The 26897-nt window shown below is 38.1% G+C and overlaps 1 protein-coding gene across 4 annotated transcripts in view; it reads left to right on the top strand.

Annotated features, from left to right (window-relative positions):
* Positions 1-26897, top strand: part of AOAH (acyloxyacyl hydrolase) — a 178404-nt gene that overhangs the window by 6715 nt on the left and 144792 nt on the right. For 3 of the 4 annotated variants that reach the window (XM_082399520.1, XM_082399517.1, XM_082399518.1), the window contains exons 3-4: positions 14007-14102; positions 24300-24366. In XM_082399520.1, coding sequence (XP_082255646.1) covers positions 14007-14102; positions 24300-24366 — 163 coding nt within the window. The remainder of the gene's footprint in view (positions 1-14006; positions 14103-24299; positions 24367-26897) is intronic. The other variant, XM_082399519.1, reaches the window with a different exon arrangement.

The raw sequence follows: 26897 nt of genomic DNA, 5'->3' as shown, positions 1-26897 counted from the left end.
GTTCCCAGCTGCAGCTGCAGCCCTCTGCACTTTGTCCCTCACTCTTCACACTTCCCCTCTCCTTGATCCCCTACTTTTATTTTTAGATTATCACAGAATTTAATGCCAACCTTGGCACAGATGGTAGGTTTCTGATCATCTCAATTTTCACTAAACTCACCTTTGTCTTTTTTTTTTTTTTTTTCCTGGATTGTTCTGGGGCATAACCCTGAAGAGAAGGACCACAAAGGCACTCTAGAGAGAGGTCCACAACTCTGTGAAAGGTCCCAAAGTGAGCAAAACCAAAAGAATCCAAGTGGACAGTATGCTTTTCCTTAAGGAGAAAGTGAAAAATTTCTTTTTTGGAGGGAAGGGGTGGGCAGTAAACTAGATCATAGTTTAAATGTACTATGAGAAAGAGGGAAAAAAAAAGAATGTTGCAAAGCATTAAGCAGAGTAAAATCCCCATAAAATTATATATAATGTGCCTATCTCTCTATTTATATAGCTGTCTTCCCAGATAGGATGAACAGCAAAATGCCAATAGTTGTTGTATGGTTATCTATGAGTGAGGAGGTTACAAATGATTTGTAATCTCTTTTCAGTGCATTTCTGAATTTTCCACATTTTCTAGATGAGCTTGCAAAAACAATAGTAAGACATGGTGGTTAAGAGCAAAAGAGCTTAAGCTCTGGGGTCAGACTGCCTGGATTGGAATCCTGGCTCTGCCACCTCTGTACATATGTGACATTAAGGGCACAGTTTCACCCTCTGTACCTTGTGTCCCCTATCTGTAAGATGAGATTACATGGGGCCTGCATCCTTGGGTGGTGTGGAGGGCTAATGAATAAATACACATGAAGGACTTAGAACTGTACTTGGTACATACTAAGTACCCAAAGGGGTTGTGATTATGTATTCTTTTGGAAATCAGGAAAAAAAATATTGAAAATAAACTATGGAAGTCCTGCATTTAAACCTATCATAAGACAAAGAGGCCTGAGTAAACTGAATAATTACATGTGAATCTACATCTTATGTAAATACAAATTCTCAAATCTTGGATATCTGAAGGGAAGATTCACTTATGAAAAAAGATTTCATAGTGTATTAGCTTTCTATTGCTGTGTAATAAATTGCCACACATTCATCAGTTTAAAACAACATAAATTTATTATCTCACGGTTTCTGCACATGAGAAGTCTGGACATAATATAACCGGGTTCTCTGCTCAGGCTGAAACACAAGATGAAATACAAGGCTGAAATCGAGATGTCACATGGGGCTGCATGTGATGTGAGACTCAGGTTCTCTTGCAAGTTCACTAGTGGTTGGCAGAATTCAGGTTCTTGGATTTGCAGGGCTGAGGTCCCATGTGCTTGCGAGCTGTCAGCCAGGATCATTCTCAGCTCTGAGAGGCTGCCCCTTTGCAAAGGAAGTTAATAACGTAGCTATTTCTTTCTTGTTTAAGAACAGCTGGAGCAAACTCTCTACATTTAAAGGGCCCGCCCGATTATGTTGGGTCCACCCAGGATAACCTTGAGTAACTCAAAGTAAACTAACTAGAGTCCTTAATTACATATGCAAAATCTCTCTTATCATAGAACATAACAGGATCACAGAAGTGATATCCAATCACATTCACAGGTTCTGCCCTCACTCAGGGGAGGGGATTAAGTAAGGCCTCTGCATCAGGAGACAGTAATCTTATCATTCTGCCTACCACTCATAGAAATGCTTTAAAAAGAAAAAGTCTTCAAACTAAACACCAGATAGTATTGCAAAAGAGAATTGATGTGACTTGGTCCCAAAGTGATTCACCAAATAGGCACGACTATATAGTAGAAATTCATAGATGAAGAGTAAGCTGTGGGTTGAAGCGTTTTTTGTTTTGTTTTGTTTTTGAGGGAGAGGGGCTTGATATTCAAGATTTTTCTTCTGGCCTTCACACTCAGAATTTGGAAAGGAAAACAAATTACTCCACTACCATACCCTTTCTCTCATAAAGTAGTTGTTTTTCAATGTTAGTATAGAGGACAAAGTCCCCATCTGAATCTTTCCCTGGACAAAGTCCACCTAAGACCAAGCATAAAACTGGAAAGACTGTCACAAGCAACCATTTCAGGACACTAAAAATCAACCAATGGCACACAATGAATTAAGGAATGTTTATTCTTGAAAAACTGCTTGAACTTTAGGAAGAACAGTAAGACTCTGACCTTTTTGCCTGAGGCTGCTCTATCTACACTTGCCCTCAGCTTAGTGAGAACAGTAGTTTCATCACTGTGAAACTGGCTGCAAAAACCAGTAAGTCTACTGCTAATGGGGCGGACTTGATTCAACCAGGATTCAAAGATCCCTGGTTTTGTTGGCTAAAAGTGATGGACTCCATTGGGAATTAACAAGGAGAAACTGCAGCTTTGCTAACTCAGAGTTTTGGTCCTAGATTGGACAATGAAGATCAGCCAGAAATTTAACAGGGAGACCCTGGTAATGTGAACAATATAGAAGGGCTAAGATGAGGTCTCCATACACCCCTGATTGATTGGGAAACTGTACATGTGTTGGGAAGACCTGAAAGAGCCTAAGAAAAGTGAAAACTGAGGGAGACTTGAGAACTAGATGCAACCTTGAATGTATTCACCAACCCATTTGAATACATATCCTTTCTTTCATAAAATATAAGAGGAAGACTTCCCAGATCATTCTGTGTTTTACACTAATACCAAATCCAGACAAAGACATCACAGGAAAGAAAATAACAGATCAATATCCTTTGTGAACACAGATGCAAAAATCCTTAATAAAATATTAACAAACTGAATCCCGCAACATGCAAAATGGATTATACACCATGACCAAGTGGGGTTTATCCTAGGAATACATGGTTGTTTTAACATCTGAAAGTCAATTAATAGGATATACCAAATTAGTAGAACAGAGGCTATAACTACATTATCATCCCAATAGAAATAGAAAAATTATTTGGCAAAATCCATCACTCACCCATGTTAAAACCTCTCAACAAGTTATGAAAGAAAAAGGAACTTCCTCAACTTGATAAAGGACTTCTATGAAACCCTGCAGATAACGTCATACTTAATGATGGAAGATTGAATGCTTTCCACCGAAAATCAGAAACATGGTAGGGATGTCCACTCTCACCACTTGTAGTTAACACTGTTTTGAAGATTCTATTCAGTTTAATAAAGAAAGAAAAATAATAAAGACATGTGAATTGGAAAGGAATAAGTAAAACTGTCTTTATTTTCAGACAACATGTTCCTGAATGTAGAGAATCCTAAGATATTTACAATAAAACTACCAGAATTAATAAGAGAGTTTAACAAGGTCCCAGGATTCAAGATTAATATAAAAAATCAATTATATTTATTTATATTAACAACAAACATTGAAGAACTGAAATTAAGAAAACAACTCCATTCACAATATAATAAAAATCCTAAGGAATAAATTTAACAAAAGAAATGCAATTACTCTACATAGAAAACTACAAAACATTGCTGAGAGAAATTAAAGGATGCTTTATAGAAATGGATCCCACTAATGGATCAGAAGACTCAATAATGTTAAGATTGCAATGCTCCCCACATTGATCTATAGACTAAACACTGTTCCATTCAAAATTGTAACATCCTTTTTTTAGTAGAAATTGGCAAGCTGATCCTAAAATTTATATGGAAATGAAAAGAAGCCAGAATAGACAAAACTTTTGAAGAACACGGTTGGAGAACTAACACTATCTGATTCCTTACTTCAAATCACACACAATTATTAACTCAAAATAGATCATAGACCTCAAGGTAAAAGCTAAAGCTAAAAACTTCTAGAAAAAGTGCAAGAGAAAAATCTGTGTGACTTTGGATTGGACAAAGACTCTTAGATATGACATCAAAAGAACTATACAAAAAGAAAAAAATTGATAACATGTACTTTATTAAATTTAAACACTGTTCCGCACAAAACATCATTAGAAAGTGAAAAGGATATTGGGAAACAATATTCACAAATCATATAGACTTCAGTATAGCAATGATTATTTTAATTAACATGACTGATAATTTTCACTTTGAAAATTCAAAATTTTAATGTATGCAGTGTATGCAGTGTGACACTCAGCAGTGTATAAACTTCAAGGTTCAACAGATCTGGATTGGAATTACCAGCGAGCCAGTGAGCAGCTGAATCCCTGCTTATCTGAAAGGCCTTAGATATATTGCTTAAGCTCTCTGAGCCTCATATTTTTCATCTGTAAAATGGGAAGTAACAATCTCATGAGGGTGCTGTGAGGATTAAATGAGATATAGTTTGTGAAAACACCTAGCAGAGAGCTGCAAGAACAAAGGTCCAAAGGTCTTTTCATGTTTTCCTAAAATTTATTGAGGTAGAAGTAAACATTAAAAAGCTTACTCAATGATAAATTGTTTGATAAAATACAATTTATTGGGGTTTTTTTCTAGTTATAAAAGAATATATAATTTTTATAGAGATCTTTAAAAATACAGAATATTTTTAAAGAATAAAATCAACTGTAATCCCAAAACTCAGATGATCACTACTGATATTTGGGTATATTTCCTTTCAAAACCATCTAGGTTTATATTTATAGAGTTTGGATCTTGTTTCAATTGTTTTGTTTAACTTCTAAGTTTGAATTGTTAAGTAGACAATCTAAAATTAAACATCTTTTTCTTTCAAAAAAATATTTGTAAGAAATTTGGCAGTAGTAAGCCTTTGCTGGCAGGTAGGAACTTTTCAAGTTAGCAGGTAAATTTGTGGATAAAAATGATTGGGCATAGTCTAAGATTATTTTTCTATCTATGCACCTATCTATCCATTTATTCATCATCTGTCTACCCTTCTTTCTATTCATCCATCTATTCATTCATCCATCCACCCACTCACCCAATCATCCATCTTTTTCTTTTCATCCATCCTCTATCTATCTTAGAATTCAAATATAGAAGTAAATGGAAAAATAAAGTCATACTTTTTCTGAAAGAAAATCTGATTGGTTAATTTCTTTGATAATAAGATCTGACTGCTATTTAGGTTTATACAGAGGACATTTTTCATGGTTTGAATGAACTAAATCTGCAGCTCCAACATTTGACAAAAATATCTATGAAGTATGCAGTAAGATAAAGAATTTTACTTAAAATATTGTATAGGTAAAAGTGTGTTGAAAAGAACAATATTTCAACTTGCCAGTTCTTTCTAAGTATATTAGGTTTGAACAAGGCCTCACTCAATGAAATTGTAGTAGGTAAAATTAAAAGATAAGTCTTTTTTTTTTTTTTTAATATTTATTTATTTATTTATTTATGGCTGTGTTGGGTCTTTGTTTCTGTGCGAGGGCTTTCTCTAGTTGTGGCAAGTGGGGGCCACTCTTCATCGCGGTGCGCGGGCCTCTCATTATCGCGGCCTCTCTTGTTGCGGAGCACAAGCTCCAGACGCGCAGGCTCAGTAATTGTGGCTCACGGGCCTAGTTGCTCCGCGGCATGTGGGATCTTCCCAGGCCAGGGCTCGAACCCGTGTCCCCTGCATTGGCAGGCAGACTCTCAACCACTGCGCCACCAGGGAAGCCCAAGATAAATCTTAGTAAAACTTTTTTTTTTTTTAATATTTCTCAGAAATTGAGAAAGTGAAAGACTCCATTGATTGGGTAACAAACGTTTTTGCAAGGCAGGTGGTTTCTAGTTCTTTGCTTCCAACACAATTGAAGGGAGACAAATAATTTTCAATGATAGATCACTCTCAGATTTTTGACATTTAACTTAGAAGGAGTTAAAGAATTGAGTGACATCGCCATATCAAAAGTCCTTCCATTCTCATTATTTAAGTAAGCATGTTTCCTCAGAACTTACCTCTTTAAAAATGAAAAATAAAAACATTGGGGTTAGCAGATGTAAGCTTTTATGTATAGAATGGATAAACAACAAGGTCCTACCATATAGCACAAAAATTATGTTCGATATCCTATGATAAACAATAATAGAAAAGTATATATTAAAAAAAGAATATATATGTATAACTGAATCACTTTGCTGTACAGCAGTAATTAACACAACACTATAAGTCAACTAAACTTCAATTAAATAAAAGGAAAAGAAAAAAAGAAAAAGAAAAACAAACATGATACTTGACATGAACCTTGTTTATTTACATGAATAAGTAATATTTTTTTACAGATATAGGTACTAATTTAAAGAGCCCAACCATCTCATTAAGAGATTTAATTCCAAGAAAATTTTGCCTTTATTATTTAGAAACTGTTTATCAAATTGACAATACATATTGCTTAGATAAGTTAATTTTACTAATAAAGAAAAATCTATCCAGAAGAATTTTAAAGTACTTCTAGGGTTTTATTCATAAGAAATTAAAGTTTTTATTTAAATTTTATACATATTTTTAGTGTTAAGAAATATAATAGTGTGAAAAAATACTTCCAACCATAAAAATACATTACATTGGGATAAAACTCTAGTGGAAGAAAAATTCAATGAAGTAGATTTTTATTGAAATATGAATTCAAGGAGAGGAATTATCAATGTAAAATTTTCACTGTGAAAGAAGAATTTGATCATATATTTTTTTAAGTAGATGAGAGTTGGTATAAGTCACTATAATATTTAGATTCCTTTAGAAACATATAGAAGACTAACGTAATATTTCTATTGTAATATTTACAATCTTCCTGGAATTTTGCAACTAATGAAATTGATATCCATTAATATTTTAACATCCATTAAAATGTAGAAGCATACATAGTTTTTCAAAGTTCTTTTGAGGGTTCAGAGCAAAATGTTTGAAAACCATTGGTTTGCACTGTAGAGCATGAAGCCATTGCTCTGTAATCTGACCTTCAAGGCTTTTCATGTTCTAACACCTTCCTAACTCTCATTCTTCCTTTCCCATGCAGCCTGGGCTCTAGTCCTGGCCAACTCTTCTCCTTCTCACATCCAAGTCTTTAGAAATGCTACTACTCTCTTCCTGAAGGCCTTTCCTGCCTTTTTTCTTTCGACAGGTTCCTCCCATCAAGAGAAAAACAAATACCGTATGCTAACACATATATATGGAATCTAAAAAAAATTTAAAAAAAAGAAAATGGTCAGAAGAACCTAGGGGCAAGATGGGAATAAAGATGCAGACCTACTAGAGAATGGACTTGAGGATATGGGGAGGGGGAAGGGTAAGCTGGGACAAAGAGAGAGTGGCATGGACATATATACACTACCAAACATAAAATAGATAGCTAGTGGGAAGCAGCCGCATAGCACAGGGAGATCAGCTTGGTGCTTTGTGACCACCTAGAGGGGTGGGATAGGGAGGGTGGGAGGGAGATGCAAGAGGGAAGAGATATGGGGACATATGTATATGTATAACTGATTCACTTTGTTATAAAGCAGAAACTGACACACCTTTGTAAAGCAATTATACTCTAATAAAGATGTTAAAAAAAAAAAAAAAAGAGTCAGCTCTTCCAGGAAACTGTCACTGCTTACCCAAGGCAGTGACAGTTTCCTAGTTTCTTCCTCCTCTGTGCTCCCAAAGCACTAACAGGTCCCTCCACCAAGCACTTACAGGTTACAATGACTAGACTGTTTTTCTAATCCTCAGTGTTCCCTACTGCTCTGTGGCTTCTCTTATTCTCCTTTGGGTCCTCAATCTTCTGAGCACATAGTGGGTGCTAGTAAGGATGTGTTGAGTAACAGGATGGAATGGCTCCCTGTGTCTTCACTCTCATTTTTTTATTTTTAATTTTTTATATATTTCTAAATTAGCCAAGCCCACCTTTCTGTGTTTCTCAGCACAGTCTGCTAATTTTCTCTTGTTGCTTTTGCTTGGGCTCTGCTCTCCCATGGATGCCCTTAGCCTTGTTCTCATCAGTAATTGTCCAATATAGTGCCTCTCTCACTGCCAGTGTTCTCGGGAGAGCTGGCAGTTTGGAACTCACTGAGCATTTTCTCAGAAAAGCAATGTTCCAGGTGATGGTTGGGTTGGGACACAGAGCCTAATCTGCCCAAATATATTGAAAATAAGAGATGTCTGCAATAAAACAAAATTCAACCGTAGAAAACTAAAAAGATTGTTGATAATACAACATGTTTTTCAAAAATAAGTTTCTGAGCTTCTATTTTAAAGGGTCATGGAGAATACGTCTTTGCCCTGTGGTGGTCTCGGTAGGTGGGATAGAAACTAACATTTGTTAGACATCTGCTCCTTGCCAGGCACCATGTGCATTTTATGTGTTGTATCATTTAATCGTCACAACACTTTGCCAGGTGTTTCAGATAGCCTTTGTTGAATTACAAGCCACTCCACACTTACACAACAATCATTTATTAGCTCACAATCCTGTGCGTTGGCATTTTTTGACTGGGCAGTGTTGGGTGGCCCTTTAGCTGATCTCAGCTAGGCTCACTTCTGCTGCTGCACTCAAGTTGGTAGATGGTGGAATGAGAGGGGCTGGATATCTGGAATGGCCTCGTTCACGAATCTGGTAGTTGACATACTGTTACTGGGGTCTCCCTTCATGTAGCCTCTCCAGCAGGCTAGCTCAAGCTCATGGCTGTGAAGGTCTAAAAGGGCAAAAGGGAAGATGCAAGGCCTCTTGAGGTCTAGGTTTGGATCTGACATGCTCTCATTTCTATGTTCTACTGATCAAAGCAAGGTCACAAGGCCAGATTCAAAGCCTGGAAAATAGATATCACCTCTTCATGGGAGGAAGTATAAAAAGTCTGTGGCTATTTTTAATGTACCACACAAGAGGGCTTTATTACTCTATTCTGTGGGTACCAAAATCTGGGTTCAGAGAGTTTAACCATCCTCCCAAATACAGCAAGTCATAAGTAATAGAAGCAAGATTTGAACCCAGGTCTGTCTGAACCACAAATTCTTCAGTCTCTGCTGTACCATAACTTCTCCCTTCTCTTTCCTCCCTTCCACTCTCTTTTCTTCTCCTACCCACTCTCCCATGTCCAGACTGAGAGGAGGATGCAGAAGAAAAAGTGAAGTTGCAGTGTTCATACCTGGGCTGTGTGCTACCATCTCTGGCTTGATAACTAATATTTTAGGGAAACAAAGCTGGCTGTAGGACCATTTTGGGTTATTGTTTTCCTACCTTTCTTTCTTATTTCCTTTTCTCTTCACCAACATGAGAAAGGTCTGGGATAAAAGTTGTTGATTAGAATTACAATATATAAAACTATATCCTCTGCTTCCACCCGATTAGCGAAATCTGAGAACAGAATTTAGGTGTTTGTGGAGGGGCATTGGGTGGGGAGAGAGGGGTCAGATGGGGAATGCACTTGATAATGTCATACTGGTCCAACAGGGGTGCAGGGGCCCAAATCCAGGTGTGGTGTGACTCTAAAACCTGTGCTCTACGCTTCTCTAGGGCCCAAACCAGAAACAAGAGTCATCCTTGATTCTCACATTTCTCATCAATTTATTAATAAATCCAATCGGGTCAGCCTCCATAACAGATTCCAGATTTGTCCATTTTCCTCTATCCCCACTGCCACTCATTACTCTATCCAATCAGCGATCACCTCTCTCCAGGACCAAAATAGCCTCCTTCTTCATCTCTCCGCCCCCAAGATCCTTCCTCCTCATAACAGCCAGCATGATATTTTAAAGACACAGATCTCATAGCAGCAGCCCTCTCCACAAAGCCCATTCACAGTTTCCCATTCCTCTCAGGTTGAATCCCTACCTCCTTTGCCATCTACAAAACCCACAGCCCTGACCTCCACCTATGCCTGCACCTCATCCCCTAATGTCAGGTTTTCCCAGTCTCATTGCCATAAGGTAGGCACCAGCTCCTCCTACCTACAAAGCCTGCCCAGCTCCTCGCCCTGCTTGCTCCTTTCCATTATATGAGCCCTTTTTGTGTGTGTTCTTCAGAGAAGCCTTCTCTCTCTATCAGCTCTAGTTAGTGTTTATACCACCTCGTCCTCGTTGCCCTCTGTTACTTCACCTTGTTCCTTTTCTTCATAGTACCTAAAATTATTTATAATTGCATGCGTGCTTACATGTTTATAATCACTTTTCCCTAATAGAGTATGATCTCTGAGAGGGCAGGAATCATATCTGTTTGTTCTCGGCGTGTACTCACAGCTCAGCATGGTGCCGGGACTCAATACATACTGTGTTCCAGTCCCAGCTCCCCTGCTCACTAGCTACGTAATTGGCAAGGCATCTAACCTCTCTGAGCCTCCGATTGCTGGTCTATACAATAATAAGAACAGTAATTCCTACATCTGTGAGTTGTTCAGAAGTTTGAATGAGATGATAATGTATGCAAAACCCTTTGAAATCTGCAGAGAACATTCTAGCCATGTGATGAATTATTTATGCCCTGACTCAGGGTCAAAAATGGAGTGTAGTCATGCCGACCCTGGTTCTGACAACTGCTAGGTACTTTCAAGGCTTCTCAATGAAGTGTAGGCTTCAGACAAATGAGAAATCTACTAGACTGCTCTCTGCAGTTGGCTGAATTTCCAGCCAGCACAGATATGATTATAATTAGAGTTTCAAGAGTTCTATTTCATTTCAAAAGGATTCCGTGGTACAGTCTGCAGTCTACCTGAGATGTGTGTCTAGAAGCAGATTCCTGTGGCAGGTGTTTTTATTCTGGCCTATTTGCTTCTTTTCCTACAATATCAAGGGTGTCTGTTTCTATTATACTCATTATTTTCAGTTGCCAGGTGAGAAGAGATTTTCCATATGGGAGATTTCAGATGGTGACCACTGAGCAAAATACGTAGTTCTCACCCACTCTCATCACTTCCTGATTGAACAGTTGCTTGGACAAACTTGCTTTAGCAGACCCAGGCCTTTTATTAGCAGCCAGAGAATAGTCTATAATGGGAGGAATTACTCTGCCCATGCATTTCTCCAAGGAAAAACATTTTTTTAGCCTGTCAAGACAGTAAAAGCTCCTATTAGAAACTATAGCAAGGTCAATTTCTCCATTCTTGCTGCTAAAGGATTCAGGACGCACCTCACTGCAGACCCTAAATTAACAATCCAATGGGAGTTGAGCTCGCTGGAAATGGGCAGGGATGTCCAAGTGAGCAGGACTCAAATCAAAGCTGAGCCCAACATGGGCGTTTACATATTTCAAGCCCCATTACCTGCTTTTCTGCCGGGTCCTTTTGATCATAATAACTCTTCACTAGGCAGAGTGGCGATAGTGGCAAGATCCACCCAATCTTCAGAGACAGGCTGACTTTTTTTTGTTCCTTTTTATTTATCTAATGATTTCCAGTTTTAGCCAGCAGTGCTAAGGAGCCACAAAAGTCATGAGTCCTTGTTGGGATTGCTCTGAGTGAAAGAAAAGCCCATATCTGTAAGTACAAAGAAGCAGGTTGGTCTCAAGCAGCACAATTCTCTTTGCATTCATCCTTCCACTCCAAGGATGAAAATAAATACATACATACCTGTGTTTCAAGTCCATTCTGGTGCCAAATGCTGCAACTCATTGATAAGACTCCATATGAAGTGATTGCTATTCAAGATCTCAACCCAATCTCCACCGCGTTCTTCTTTGATCCTGAGCTGCACATCATGACCATTTGCTATAGAATCTGCTGGTTGACTTAAGAGAGGGCGCTGGTTGTTTCACACCAGGATGAAAAGTGGAGGCTTTTCCTGTATTGAGATGGAACAAAGAGTAAACAATGTCATCAGTGAGATGACTGAGCCAGAACACAAATTCAGTTGCATCCATTAACCGTTGCCTATGGAGGTCCCCAGCAAGTGACAACTGAAGTGTCCCTCGGTTGGTTCTCCAGTCAGTTGGCTACGAGTCAGCCAGCATCTCTTATCTCCTTCCTCCAAACCAGGCTCTTATGTCAGGCACTCAAAGTTAGAGATACTAAGACCCCATTCCTGCCCTCAAGGAACTTATGCTCTAACCCTAAGCTCTTAAAAAGAGGTTCCAGAAGGGTAGGTAACTTGTTCAAAGTTACACCATTTTAAGTGACTGATCCAGTATTTGAACCTTGTTTAAAAAAGAAAAGTTTATTTTTTATTCCAAAGCTTCTCCCTTTTCAACTATACCACATTGCATCCTCTTGTCACATTGTAGTATAATTACTTATAATTATTTTCAATTGCAGTTATTAAAATGTATTTAGCTCCACCTAACTTAGCAGGTGATTAGCAGGGACATAAGTCAAGGTGTAATAGTGCATTATAAATGTTGAAAATATTCCCATATATTAAACATATTTTATCTATTTAAAATAAAAGTGAAATTGGTTTATCTCTGGGTGATTTAAGTGATGTTTATCTTTTTTACACTGTTGTGTATCTTAAAATTTTTCTGAAATGAGATTGCATTGTATCTATCTTTTTTGAAAAGTTATTTTTAAAATAAAACAAAATATATATGAAAATGCTTTTTAGGCTGTAAAGTGCTAATAAGTATCAGCTACTGAATTCATTGCAATGTAATAAAACCCTCAATGCATGGATCAGGTTAAAAGCACATCCAATCAACCTTGGTAACTGATGTTGATAAATGTCCCAGAAGTAGGTGCTCCCAGAGCAGTAAGACTATGGTATCAAGATCAAACTATCTCAGATTTGGTGAGCCCAGCTTTGCCCAACTTTACCAGAGGGTACAGAACAAACGAGGCCAGAGCCTGGTCAGGTGTTGCAGTGTCTAGAAAGGTGGAAATCTCTCCCTCTTTGTTGGCAATCTCTCATTTTATGGGAGGTTTAAAGAAATGCCCAATTGTACTATTCACATCTGTTATCAGCCACTTTCCCTCAAGGATTCCTAGTGGGAATTTGGTTTTAATGACACTGCATGTGAACTTGGGTCCCCAGCTCCTTGAGCAGGTGGATAATAGTGAGCTTAATTCTGGGCCAGGCACTCTGGAACTTCTTTACTTTGGATGTAATCCTTCTTTTGCCTCCTTAGAAACCAACCTCTGCCAATAAGTACTACTCCTCCTATCCAAATGAAGCCTAACAATTTCTTCTCAGGCTCACTGATCTTTGACCAACCAACCCCTTGTGTATAGAAGAGTCCCCTCCCTTTGGACAAAGGAGGTTTGGGCTTCCCTAGAGGTTTAGGAGATCAAGGCTGGTGATAGAAACTTCCAGGGGTATTAGCCTAGCAGTTCTGAGCCTTCACACTTATCATACATCAAAGTAGCTTAAGGAATATATTCCTAATTTAATCCAAGGTTCCTTCTAGACACTTATTATATTGGTACATGCTTTCAAGCAGAGTGCTTTATAGTTGGGAGGTAAAATAATATTTTACAATAGTGTATGATTTCAAAGGCACCTTCACTTGCACTTTTATTTCATTTAATCATCACAGCAGCCCTTTGGGACACTTATTTACTTTGCAGTGAGGAAAACAAGGCTTAGAAAGGATGGGTGGTAAATCCAAGGTTCAAGGGCAAGACTCAAACCTAGGTCTTCTGACTCCAAATATTGGGCAATTTCTGCTGCTTTTCTACAACTAAAAATCTGACCCTAGGTCACGGGCTGAGAATGTGTAGGGTGAGAATGATCTTACTCACAGTGAAGCTATCGTGCAGAAGGGAAGGAGAGGGGACAGGAAAGGAACCACTTTCCACTGAGCTTCTCCTCAGTGCTGGCTGTCTTCCATGCACTATCTCCTGTAAATGTCTTCCGTGCGCTATCTCCCCATTTACAGGAGATAGTGATGGAAAAGAAATGGAAATAAAGCAAGATTCAATTACTTCCCCGAAGTCACATAGCTTACAAGTGACAAAGGTAAGCTGATAACCAGTCTTTCTGACCCCCAAATACACAATCTTCTTACCACACTTCATATTTCACTACAACTCTGTGCATTTACACACATGGTCGATTATAAAAAGCATGACAAAGAAAAGTTCTCTGTTTTAGAAAGGTTCGTGTTTTTAAGAACACACATATATCCCCTTTCTTTCCCCCAACCCTCCAGCACAGCTTTCCATGTGACATGGCTGACTTCTGCTCCCTTGCAGGGTGTGTGCTGGTGGTGTCTGTGATTGAACAGCTTGCTCAAGTTCACAACTCAACGGTCCAGACCTCAATGGAGAGACTGTGCAGCTACTTGCCTGGTAAATACAGAAAGACTCACTTGGCTGTGGGTCTGCGTTTTTTCTCATTCATGAGCCATCATGAGGGAGTTTATACCCTACATGTGCTTACAGAGGAGAATCTGATTGTGTTATTTCTGTGAGTTGATATTCTTATGGAGCTCATAGAAATTAAAAGGAAGACACAAAAAAATACTTGAGGCAATTTTTTTCCCCTGACATTCATTTTCTCTCATGGCAGAATGAGATTGTTGTGGACATTTAGGGAATAAAATGTAGACTGGCCGATTGTTGTTTTATGTGTCACATTTATGATTTGCCCACCTGGTGTTCATGGCCTTAAGTACCAAGAAGGTCAAAATTATGAATAATGAATAAGTTTCAATGATTTATGTTAATTTAACCACATACATATTCTCAGATGCAAGCACCTCCTTTCTAACACAGAGCTTTATTTAGGCTGAGGAGACAATGGATCTTAAAACTCCAAATGGAAAAATAATCTGTGGACATTCCATTGATTTGAACTGGATCTCTATAAAATCCTTTACACATCCTGCAAAAGAGGGAAATGATTGGTGGTTTAAACAAATTGTATAGTTTTTTACACTCTCAGCAGAAAGAAAATATTGATGCTATTTCTCTTATAGAATACTGTTAGGTGTACAATCACAATGAATAAACTTCTTTGAGAGTCAAATTTTCATTCACTTAATGTTAAGGAACTAATTCTTCAAAGATGCCTACATTATTATTTTTAAGTAAGGTAGTTGGACTCATGACGATTTTATATTTGATTTAACAGATGTTGTGTCAATGGCGTCAAAACATTTTCGGAAAATTTATTGCATGCAGTCTCAATGTATGCTCATAAGCTCATTTTTTTAGAATTCAAAAATAAAGACTGGGAAAGGATAATACACAAATACATGTGTTTGCAATGTCCCAGTTTGACCGTTGCTAAGATTTTGACATATTTTCACAGAATTAGAAGGTAACAAATAGACTTGAAACGCCCTTTGGCTTCCCCCACTCCCAGTTACATTTTCCTACCACCTCCCTAGATGGAACCACTCCTAGGAGCTTGATGGGCATTGGGTTTGGCAAATTTTATACTTTTACAGTCACTTGTATGAATCCATAGACTATGTGTAGTATTGTCTGTGGATAATTTTTAACCTTTTCTTGGTAAAAGGAAACAAATTAAAAAACACACGCAAAATAAATGTAGAGCTTTACCAGTTGTTGAAAGGTGAACACCCTTGTAAACATAGCCCAGGTCAAGAAGGAACAAATAGGTAGCTGCTCCAAAAGTCCCATCCACATGCCTCAACCCATCATAAATTCCTCCTCCCCCCTAAAAAAACAACATCCTGAAGGTTACTATAATCATTTCCTTGTATTGCTTTATAGCTTTATCACCCAACTGCATATCTCCAGACACCATAGTCTTGCCCAGTTTTTAAATTTTTGATGTGTCTTTTAAGTCGATTTTAATCTACCAGTTTCCTTTCCATCCCTTCTAGCTGTGGAATCTGCCGTGTAGATTTCTGCATTTTCCTGATGGCATCCCTGTGGTATGATTGAATATGTTTCTCTGTGCTCTGTATTTCCTGAAAATTGGCAGCTAGATCCAGAGGCTTGATGAGACTCCAGTTTGATTTCTTTGGCAAGGCTATAAGTGATGGTGTTTTCTTTCATCAGGAGGCCATCATAAGTGGTTTTCTCTTTTTTATTTTTGTGATACTAACAGCTGTTGATGCTCTATGACTAGGTCTATTAGTTCATTGGAGGTTGCAAAATGGTGCTATTCTAATCTATCAGTTATATTTCCTTTAGTAGTTGAAATATATTAGACACAGTTTCCTTCATCATCATCATAGTTTAGGGATGTTTTTCCCCACAGTTCCTAATGGTACTATTATTCATTCTAAGAAAGGCAGGATAAATGCTTGATTCTTTTGTTTTACTTGCCAGTTTTCAAATAACTCATTGCCTTTGTAGTATCATCCCAAAGAAGTCACTTGGTTTTCTTTAAAGTATCATTATGAACTCATGAATTTATACACATTTGATGAGTTTCAGACTACTTCAATTATTATCCCTTTAAAGCTCAAATTCTCTCATCTTTGACCAGTAGGAACTTCTTCAAGTTTGCTCCTGGGTCCTTTTGACATAAGTCTAAGTAGTCTTTGTAGCTTCCTCACTAACTAGTGTGACAAGTTGTTCCAGCCTGTCTTGTACATTTCCAACCCCAGGCTTGAAATCAGTCATTTCTCTTAGAAGCTCTAGTTTCTTTTAGTGGGAAATAGTATTAAGACCATGATCTGGGTGCATAGGAATGTCATTGCTACTCAGTTGGTCCTTCTTTCTAGACTTCTTCCGTTGACAGTGATAGAAAATATACATATATACATTTACATATATTATTTTAATATAAAGTATATGAGTTCATTCTGACACTTCAAATTCAAATTCAGGACTGTAGGAGTTTTTTTCTTAGTTTCTTCTGTATCATATCTGTATCTTCTTCTTTCCACACTCAAAGTTCTAACTCTCAAGGACAGGGAGATTGATAGAATTAAAATATCTCATAATTACTCATTTACCTATCCTTCTTTACACATATGACAGCCTCAGGACGTCAAGCCTAACACTACTACTATTAATATATTTTATAATCATTGAGAGCGGTTAAAAATTGTTTTTTGAATATGCTTTTCCCATTTCTCCACCCTTTTCAATCATTGTACTGTATTATTTGAGTATATGGCCATTACGTACAATATATACATTCCCTTTTCATCTTCATTTAGTTTTAGTTCCATCAGCAACTGTAAGATTGATGTTCACCACCAGCCCTTATGCAGATGTCTCTCTAGTCGAGTTGCTGTCTAAAGTTCATTCCTCAGGAATGACTCATGGGAACAATATTCCCTGAATTCTTGCATGTTGATAACAAGCTGGCTTGTCCTTTATGTTAGAAAGTCAGTGTTTTTCCGGATATAAAAATCCTTGGCAGGGACTTCCCTGACAGTCCAGTGGTTAAGGCTCCGCACTTCCATTGCAGGGGGTTCGGGTTCAATCCCTGGTCAGGGAACTAGGATCCCACATGCCACAGAGTGTGGCCAAAAAAAAAAAAAACCTTGGCACAATTTCTTTCCCTAAGTGTCTTAAATATGTTATTTAAAAGCCTAATGATAATCTAATTTTCTTTTTCTTATAAGTCACTTGCTGTTTTTGCCTAGTTCAAAGGATTTTTTTTTCTTCTATAAAATTTAGTCATCTAACTAGACTATGGCTTGGTGTCGGCTGTTGTATATTGATGTTCTCAGGCATGCAGTGTGCTCTTATTCTCTCATTTTGAAACTAATATGTGGCTTCAAATACATTTTTTATAATTTCAGGAAAGTTTTTAGTATTTGGTCAGTTTCCTTGATTTGGTTTTCTTTGTCAGGGATTTCTATAACCATATTTTAAATCTTTGCCTGTATTCACGATTTTGCCTATCTCTTGAATGAATACTTTTTATCACTTCAATTATTTTTTATCTTGAAAGTTTTCCTCTTTTCCATATTCTATTTCTCTTAGAACGTCAGCTATTGTATTCCCTTCTTCTTGTGTTCATTCTAATTTAGATTTCATTACTTTTATAATCTTGTATTCTTCCCTGAGTTCTTTTATTCCATACCTGAGTTTTTCCAATTCTGATTTCTGTTGTTCTTTCATGTCTTATACCATTTTATTAATGCTTCTCACTCATTTTGAAATACTGTTATGTTTTAATCCTTTTTTTGGCATGATTTTCTGGCATGTTTTTGCTATCTGTAAGGATGTGATTCTGTTCCTTATTCTTTTTTTTTTTTCTTATAATAACTTTGTATGGGAGTTGACCTAGATACATATCTGTTGCTCATTTTTATGTGAAATTAGTTTTCAAAAACTCTTAGAAAGAGAAGTGGCTCAGGGTAGCTTCTCCAAATGTACAGAACTCCTTCTTCCATTGTTTTTGTGTAGTGTTAAAAAGTAAGTAAATAAACACATGGCTGCTTGCATCTTGAAATTTTCTGATTCTGTCCCTCTGCACACTTTTACCTGGATTTTCTCTTTACTTTGCTTCTATCCAACTCAATTTTGATTCCAAACCCACTAGTTTCCCCTCAGTGTGGGCCCTGTCCTGGAAGGGAGGTCTGGTAGGTCAGTTTCTAGAACTTGTAAATGCCTGACCACTCAAACCCTTTAGTCCTTACAACCTTGAGTCCTTTGCACTCATCTGCTACTGCAGTGGGCAAAACCCCTCCCAGTTTCAGCTGATGTTCTTCATTGGCCCACCATACTTTGTCATCAATACCTGTGGGCTATTTTGGAGATTCTGCTATTCATCCCTTTGCTTCCCTTTACTTTCTCCCATACTGATGTTGATAACCCTTAAGTCCCATGATTGTGAGTGGTTTATCGTTGTCTTAATTGTATTCTGGGAATCGTGGAGATATCTAGTTTTGTTGTAAGTATTGTCCATGGGGTTTTGGTTTTCCTATCTAGAAGCTCTATTTTTTTTTTTTTTTTTTTTGTAGAGATTCAGTGAAATTCCAAAACTCTGCTGCCTCCACCATCATCTTTCCAGAATCCTCCCTTGTGGGGACTGTAGTTTTACATCAATGTTTACTGTATATACCACTCTGCAACTTCTGCTTTTCACTCACCATTATGTTTTTGAGATCTATATGTGTCAAGACATATATAGACTTAGGTCAGGCCTCTTAATTACTCTATAGTCCTTCACCATATAAATGTCCCATATTTTATTTATCCATCCCCATTTTTATTGGACATTCAAAATCTATTATAAACCTTACTTTATATTTTCACATCTCTGAATTAGAGAAAGAAGAAAATGTTATTACCATTTTACAAAAAGGAAGAAAAATTAAAAAGTCATAATCATCATTAAGACTTGTTTTGATTGTTGTCATTTCTGTGTAATAGACCACACTGACAGATATCACCATTTTTACCTTGAGTTTGATTTTCTCTTTTTAAGCAAAGTTGTGTTGTTCAAAGATGAAAGGCTGAGTAAAAATCTTATTTCTCAGATGATCCTGTCCCAGTGTACCAGCAAAATACAAAACAACATGAACCAAGATTGCTGGTGTTCAAGGTTCCACCTTGGCTCCTTTTGACTCATAACAGAAAATTTTAGAGTCTGCTGAGGTAAAATGAGAGGTTGAAAATCAGATGGTGGTAAAATAGAAGCTAGCACTTTGCCAAGGGAAGGAAAGTTGGTATTTCAGTTTTTCAGTGGAGGGTTACCTTTTTTTTTTTTTACAAATACGATTCTTTATTTATTTTTTTTTTGAAAGAAGGTTGTTCTTTTTCACTTTATTTTTATTATTATTATTTTTTAATTAATTAATTTATTTATTTATTTTTGGCTGTGTTGTGTCTTCGTTTCTGTGCGAGGGCTTTCTCTAGTTGTGGCAAGTGGGGACCACTCTTCATCGCGGTGCGCAGGCCTCTCACTATTGTGGCGTCTCTCGTTGTGGAGCACAGGCTCCAGATGCGCAGGCTCAGTAATTGTGGCTCACAGGCCTAGTTGCTCCGCGGCATGTGGGATCTTCCCAGACCAGGGCTCGAACCCGTGTCCCCTGTATTAGCAGGCAGATTCTCAACTGCTGCGCCACCAGGGAAGCCCGAGGGTTACCTTTTAATTGGAGGAATTTCAAAGGATTTATAAGGCTATTTGGAGTTATTTTCATTTTATTAATTAATATTCACCTCTAGATAGAAATAAAGTACTCAGTTTGGATTAAAGGCTCTTTCACCTGACAGACATAAGGGCAGGGTTGGCGTTACTGTTTCCATTTTGTGGATATGAAAGAGTGCACAGAATGGTCACGTGAATTGTATAGGGTGACAAAGATAGTCTGACCCTTAGCTAAAGATTTCTCCTTCTAGAAAACATAATAGGCCTGGTCCACAGTGACTGCCTGCACCCAGTATTGCCTTCTGTCTGGTGAGAATGGGAGAGAGGGGAAGTCAAAATATGCACAGCAACAAACAGTTATTATTTTAAAAATTATTTTTAAGTAGTACTGCTTTTATCTCCAAAGCTAAACAAGTATATAAAACATAACCTTAGCAGAGAAACCGTGCAAGCAACATTCTTGAGAATAATCACTCAGTAAATCATGCGGGCCTTTCCGATGCCTGGGAAGACAATGTTTTTTGGAATTGTGCAAAGTATTTCTGACCTTCAGTTTTACCCCACTGCATTTGCCTCTGGCTCTCATTAGTAAACACCTTGGAAGAATCTCAGAATTGTTAATGGAAAAATGATTAATGGAATCATTCTCACCAGGGGTCAGTAGACTCATATGCCCTCAGAGTCTTGCTAGAACTTCACTTTCTTGGGTCACCTGTGCAGAAATCTTATCTCCATGGAGTATGATAGTTAAAAACTCATGTCGTCTTAAAATGAGGAAGGCAGCTCTCCTCACATTCTGTAGGTTCTGAAAATCTACATGCAGCCCAGAACACATAGCTACAAAACTATCTCAGTGGTCAGTTCACCTCACTGTGCTGCAAATTTCTAATCAGCAGTTAGTGTATACCTGAGGTAGATGAGGCATCAAATAAAATGTCCTAAGTATGTTGAAATGCATACTACAAATAGTTTGGGCTTTTGGGGTAGAAGACTTTAATCTCTTACTGAACCACTGTGCTCTTGGGCAAGCCTTACCTCTCTAAACCTCAAAGTTCCTTCCCATAGAATGAGGGTAAAAATAACCACCCCCTCAAAAGTTTCTTATGAGAAACGAAGTGATGATAAACATAAGAGTGACTTACAACTTGGGATGTTCTAGGTTTTATTTACACCCACACATGTGGATACACCTATTGTTCCTTTTTTAACCTTCCTTTGCCCTGGGGAATGACCATACTTTTTTTTTCCCTATGCTGTTCCAAGTCCTTTTGATTCTGTAGAAATTAAATGCTCTTGTACTTTCCTGGTCACGGGCAAGGTTTAACTGTATACATTTTACATCAGATAGGTTACTAGCACTATGTTAGTGCCGGTCTTTTCTTCAGTTGTAGCAGTAACAGGATACCATCTGATCATGGCTGACTGGGCCCTGTCTGGCTTTTTCTAGAGAATTTGCCTCTCTCTGCTCTGCACCCTTCTGTGTTGACCTAGAGTTTAGCTCTCAGAGGCCCATCTCTTGTCCCACATTAGCCCATCTCTGCAGGAGCCTCTCATTCTTAACCATCACAGAATCTGTTTGAGAAAACTGATTGTTCAGATGGCCCTGCACAGAGGGTGAGGAGAACATTGCTGCCACTTACTTCAACTTGAGCAAAATAATGTTCTATAAAAAATACACACACATGCAAACACCTCTTATTTTACCAGAAAAAAGAAAAATGTTCTCTGCCTTTCAGGCAGCACTGCAAGTATATCAAAGAACACCCTGGTGTCGATTTTTAAATTGCTCTGCTCTCTGCTAAACTAGTTTTACATTAACAATACTAGAAACTCATTTCCAAAGTGCTTTGCAAGTTCATGTAATTTTGAATGTCGCTTACATAATCCTCCAAGCTTCCAAGACAGTGAAGGGAACTGAACTGAATCCTACTCCTACATTGTTCAGATGAGGAAAGTGAAATCCAGAAGGGGAGGCAACCTGACCAAGGTCAGAAGCCAGTTAGCTGGTGCTGAAACCCTGGTGTCTGAGACTTGGGACCTCAGAGCTTTTTTGACACCCATAAAGAGGAGCACCCAAGGGGTGCAGTTTTTATTTTATAACAGTTGAATTGATATTTAATTCACATGCCATACAATTCACTCATTTAAAGTGTATAATTCAGTGGTTTTTAGTATATTTACAGAGTTTTGCATCCATTGACACCATGAATTTTAGAACATTTTCATTATACCAGAAAGGACCTCCATGCCCCTTAGCCATCACCTCCCAAACATCCATTCTCCCCAGCGCTAAGCAACCACTAATCGACTTTATGCCTCTGTGAATTTGCCTATTCTAGGCATTTCATGTAAATGGAATCGTAGAAATATGTTTCTTTCACTCAGCATAATGTATTTAAGTTCATCCATGTTGCAGCATGTATCAGGAAGTCATTACTCTTTATAGCTGAATAATATCTTGTTGTGTGTAGAAAGCCCATTCTGTTCATCCACTCAGTAGTTAATAGCCATTTGGGTAGAGGTATTTCCACTTCTTCGTTATTTTATATAATTCCTCTATGAACATTCATGTATACGTTTTTGTGTGAGTATAAATATTTGAATTCTTTTGGGCCTAGAAGTGGGCTTATTGGCTCACATAGTAACTCAATATTTAACCATTAGAGGAACTGTCAGACTGTTTACCAAAGTTGCTGTACCATTTTATACACCCACCAGCAGAATATGAGGATTCTGATTTCTCCACATCCTCATCAATACTTGTTATTATCCGTCATTTTTTTTTAATGAGAGTAACCGCCTCTTTATTTTATGAATTTATTTATTTTATTTATTTATTTTTGGCCTCATTGGGTCTTCATTGCTGCACACGAGCTTTCTCTAGTTGTGGTGAGCAGGGGTTACTCTTCATTGTGGTGCACGGGCTTCTCATTGCAGTGGCTTCTCTTGTTGCAGAGCACGGGCTCTAGGTGTGCGGGCTTCAGTAGTTGTGGCACTTGGGCTCAGTAGTTGTGGCTCACGGGCTTAGTTGCTCAACAGCATGTGGGATCTTCCCAGACCAGGGCTTGAACCTGTGTCCCCTGCATTGGCAGGTGGATTCTCAACCACTGCACCCCCAGGGAAACCCTTATCTGTATTTTTATTCTCACATATCATCGTGGGTGTCAAGTTGTATCTCACTGTGGTTTTTATTTACATTTCCTTTAATAGCTGATGATGTTGACTATCTTTTCATGTGCTTATTGGCTATTTGTATAACTTCTTTGGAGAATATCTATTCAGATGATTTTTGAAAACGTTTGGTACAATTCACCAGTGAAGCTATCTGGTCCTGGGCTTTTCTTTATGGGACATTTTTGATTACTAATTTAATCTCTTGTTGTATGTCTATTAAGATTGTATATTTATTCTTGAGTCAGTTTTGGTAGTTTGCCTTTCATTTGTTGCCATGCAGATGTCATAGTATTTCCTTATCGTTCTTTTTATTTCTGTAAGGTCAATAGTAATGTGAGATTAGTTTTAAGTTCCTACTTCAAAAGCATAATGTGTTTGAAGTCTCATGCTTTATTGCAAAAAAAGTCCCATGAAACTATCTATTTTAATATAAAAGTAATATTTACATTATTTACCATTGAGTAAAATTGAAGTACCAGAGAGTTTTCCCATATTTATCCTGTTGTTTCACTACCCTATTCTCCAAGCAACTGGTAGCCCAGTTTGAGGTAAGTATGACAAGAAAAATTTTTCTCAGGGAGGGTTTCCCATCTGTCCCCAGGACAGTCCATCCATCCTAACCATGGAAAAGTCCTCCATAGAATTACCAGGGTTCCACAGTCAGCTGACAAACTGGAGAAACAGGACCAGAGATTTAACAGGTTTCCTTGTCCAAACAGACCAATCCATAAAGCCTTCCTGTACTTTCATAACATGGGAAGCAGGAGAAGGAGGTTGTCTAGGCCATGGGTTTGCATATGTGTGTGTGTGTGTGTGTGTGTGTGTTTCTCTGGTGTAGATGGCAATGCAGAGACACCTGTGACAGTTAGTAGCCTTTTATGTCTGGAATACCAACAGCAAAAATTAAATAGCCAAAGTAAAGTCTTTTTTCCCCAAATGAACATCAGAGAAGAATATTTTCAACAAAGCAATATTTCAGATTATTTACTTTAAAGCAAGTCCTGTTTCTGTCATCATCAACAAATGAGATCCTTACCAACATTCAGACATTCCCTGTTGTACAAAAGAAAATGAGACTCCAGAATTTAACCGTATTTTTATCAAAAATTAGTGGTCTTTAACATCTACAGTAAACAAAGTGCCATTTACATAAACCTGAGATGGAAATGATATTTTCATGGGTATATTAACTATAACATTTCTCCCAAACCTTTACAATTAATCACTTGAATTAATAATAAATTAAGCACTTAGCTTCAGTTCCTAGTAAAGATCATTATTAACTCGTGTGTTAAATTCATCATAATGAAAAATAATTTATTTCCCCTGATTTTTCTTAGAAAAACTGTTCTTGAAGACCACCTGCTATTTAGTGGTAGGCATATTTGGACCAGACATCATAAAACTGTGAGTATGCCAGCACATTAATTTGATTTGTTTGCTGGGACGTGATGGGGGGGAAGCAGGAAAACTGGGAGGTAGCTGGCTCCATTTCCAGTTGGATGTACTTTTTGTAAAAGGGCGTAACCTCTATCCAGTTCTTGTTCATAGTGGAAAATTCAAACCTGACTCAGATCCTTTGTGATCCTAGGCAAAGGCTCCCTTTGAATTACAGTGTGGCAACCTGGCTCAGTTTCTCTCCAAGAGGCTTTCAGAAGGAATTTCACCAATAATGCCAACAAATGACAAGATCCTAGTGACTGGACATGGGATTTTGACCCTTTCTCCTGAGCTTGACCTACACTCCCTCCTGGGTTCTCGGGCCACGTGCTTCTCAGGTTCTTTCCTTCTCTCCTCCCACCTGCTGGTTTCCTGGCCTTCTCTCCAGCCCCACCCCTCAAGATCCTGTATGTGCGCCATTATCATTATCTGTCTGCTTCCTTTCTTTCTTTTCTCTTTTTTGAGCTCAGAGCACTGGATCAGATAAATCATATTCCTGTTCATGGCACTTTCTCATCAAGGATTCATACATGGCTTTCTTGTATTTCTTATTTAGTTATTTACCTAGTTACTTTGAATACTGTAATTAGCTTCCAAATTACCTCCCAAGGCAAATTCTAGGTCCTTGACAATAACTTACCCTAACCACATGGTCCTTCTCTTCATTCTCAAGCTTTTCTCCACCCGAGTAATAAATCCCATGTTTATCTTGCTCTTGTTTCCTTTTTCTATAGTCTTTATATATATGTATATTTTTATTAATATGATAAATTATAATCATAAAAATAATATATGCTAATACAATAAATAATTATTAATATATTTATTTTATATATTCCTTTAAAGCATATTTTAAAATTCTGGTTATTTCTTTACTTTATGAAGAGAGTATCACATTGTTCATAATCTTTGGGGACTTAGCACTTACATTTGTATGTCTAAGATTCATCCACAGATTTGTGTCACTGCTGTAGTTCATGCACTCTGACTGCACACAATATTCCATTGTGTCTCTACAAGAGTCTATTTCTTCACTCTCCCATTGACGGGTGTTTGGGTTGTTTTCTGGTTTTGCACTGTTCACGTGTGGCACTTGTGAACAGTGCTACTGTGAACATTCTTACATGTTCCTATTTTATATGCCTAATATTAGCCTCAGAGCAGAGTGGCTCAGAGAAGCTAACCCCACAGAAGGGTAGCCTGCAGTTACAGAATTCTAAAGACAAAAGGAACTTAAAATGATACAGACCAGAGGGATGATCAGTGTTCCATCGTGCTGTGCACCTGCCTCTATTTATATTGCCCTCCCTCTACTGTGGTCAGTGATTTTTCATGAGCCCTGGACTGGGAGTTTTTGGAAGGCAGGGACCCCTTCTTCTTAGCTCATATCTCTATTACTGCCACTGCCTCCTAATAGGACCCCAGCCCTGCAGGATTGCCCATTGCCTTGCAAGTCCATAATCCACATTCTAGCTGGCTAGATAGCTTTTTAATGCAAAACTAATTATGGCAATCTCCAACATAAAATTTTCACAGCCTTTGCAGGATTCCTTAGTCCCCTATACAAAGCTCTTTATGAACTGACCCCTGAGGACATTTTCAGACTCATCCCTGGCTGCTCCACAGCACACCATGCTCCAAACCACTTGTAATTCTCCCCACACATGAGAAGGTTTTTGCCTCAGGACCTTTGCATGAGCTGTTCGCTCAGCTTGGCACATCCAAAACCTGTACCCCAAACAAATCTTACTTCTCTGGACCTCAGCTCCAGGGTCACTTCCTCTGGAAGCTTTCCTGACCCTCCCTAGGCTAAGATAGATACCCCCAACACACACACACAGACTCACACACATTCTTCTTATCCTGTGCAAACCCCTAGCACAGCACTTATCATGTCTGTTTGTACTTTAATTCTCCATTTACTTTTTTGAGTTGCTAACTAGATTGAAAGACTTCTGAGGACTAAGACTACATTTATTCATCTTAAGCAAAATACTGAATATGTGGAAGGAAGGAAGGAAGGAAGGAAGGGTGGGAGGAAGGGGAAGCAGGGAGCTTTGTATCTCCAGGGCTTGGTGCAATACTTGAGCATAGAAAGCCTTTAGTAAACATTTGTTAAATTGATTCATTCTTTATAAAAATAAAATTATCACTACAGATGAACTAAAGAAAAGAAAACAATTTAGCCTATTCAATGAATCTGTTTACACACCTAGTCTGAGCCAGGTGCTCTGGGGGAAACATCAGCTTGGCCAGAGAGGTTTTCCTGGGCCTAGATCAGGGAACCAGAGAAGTAAGTGGAAAACAGTCACAGAAGCCAAAGAGGGCAGTACACACAGATATGCAAAAGGGATGTCAGAGATTAGCTACCAAGTGTGCTGGGAGTAATAGGGAAGTGGCCTGAGTTCACTGGGAAACCCAATGCTCTTCTGTAGCTGGCTAGAGGGCGCTGAGTGCAAGAGCCAGTTAAGCATGGGATCAAAGAGAGGACAGACAGA

The sequence above is a fragment of the Balaenoptera borealis genome (assembly GCF_965194805.1).
Source record: "Balaenoptera borealis genome assembly, chromosome: 7".
Classification (NCBI taxonomy): Eukaryota; Metazoa; Chordata; class Mammalia; order Artiodactyla; family Balaenopteridae; genus Balaenoptera; species Balaenoptera borealis.
This window is presented reverse-complemented; position numbering and strand designations above follow the sequence as displayed.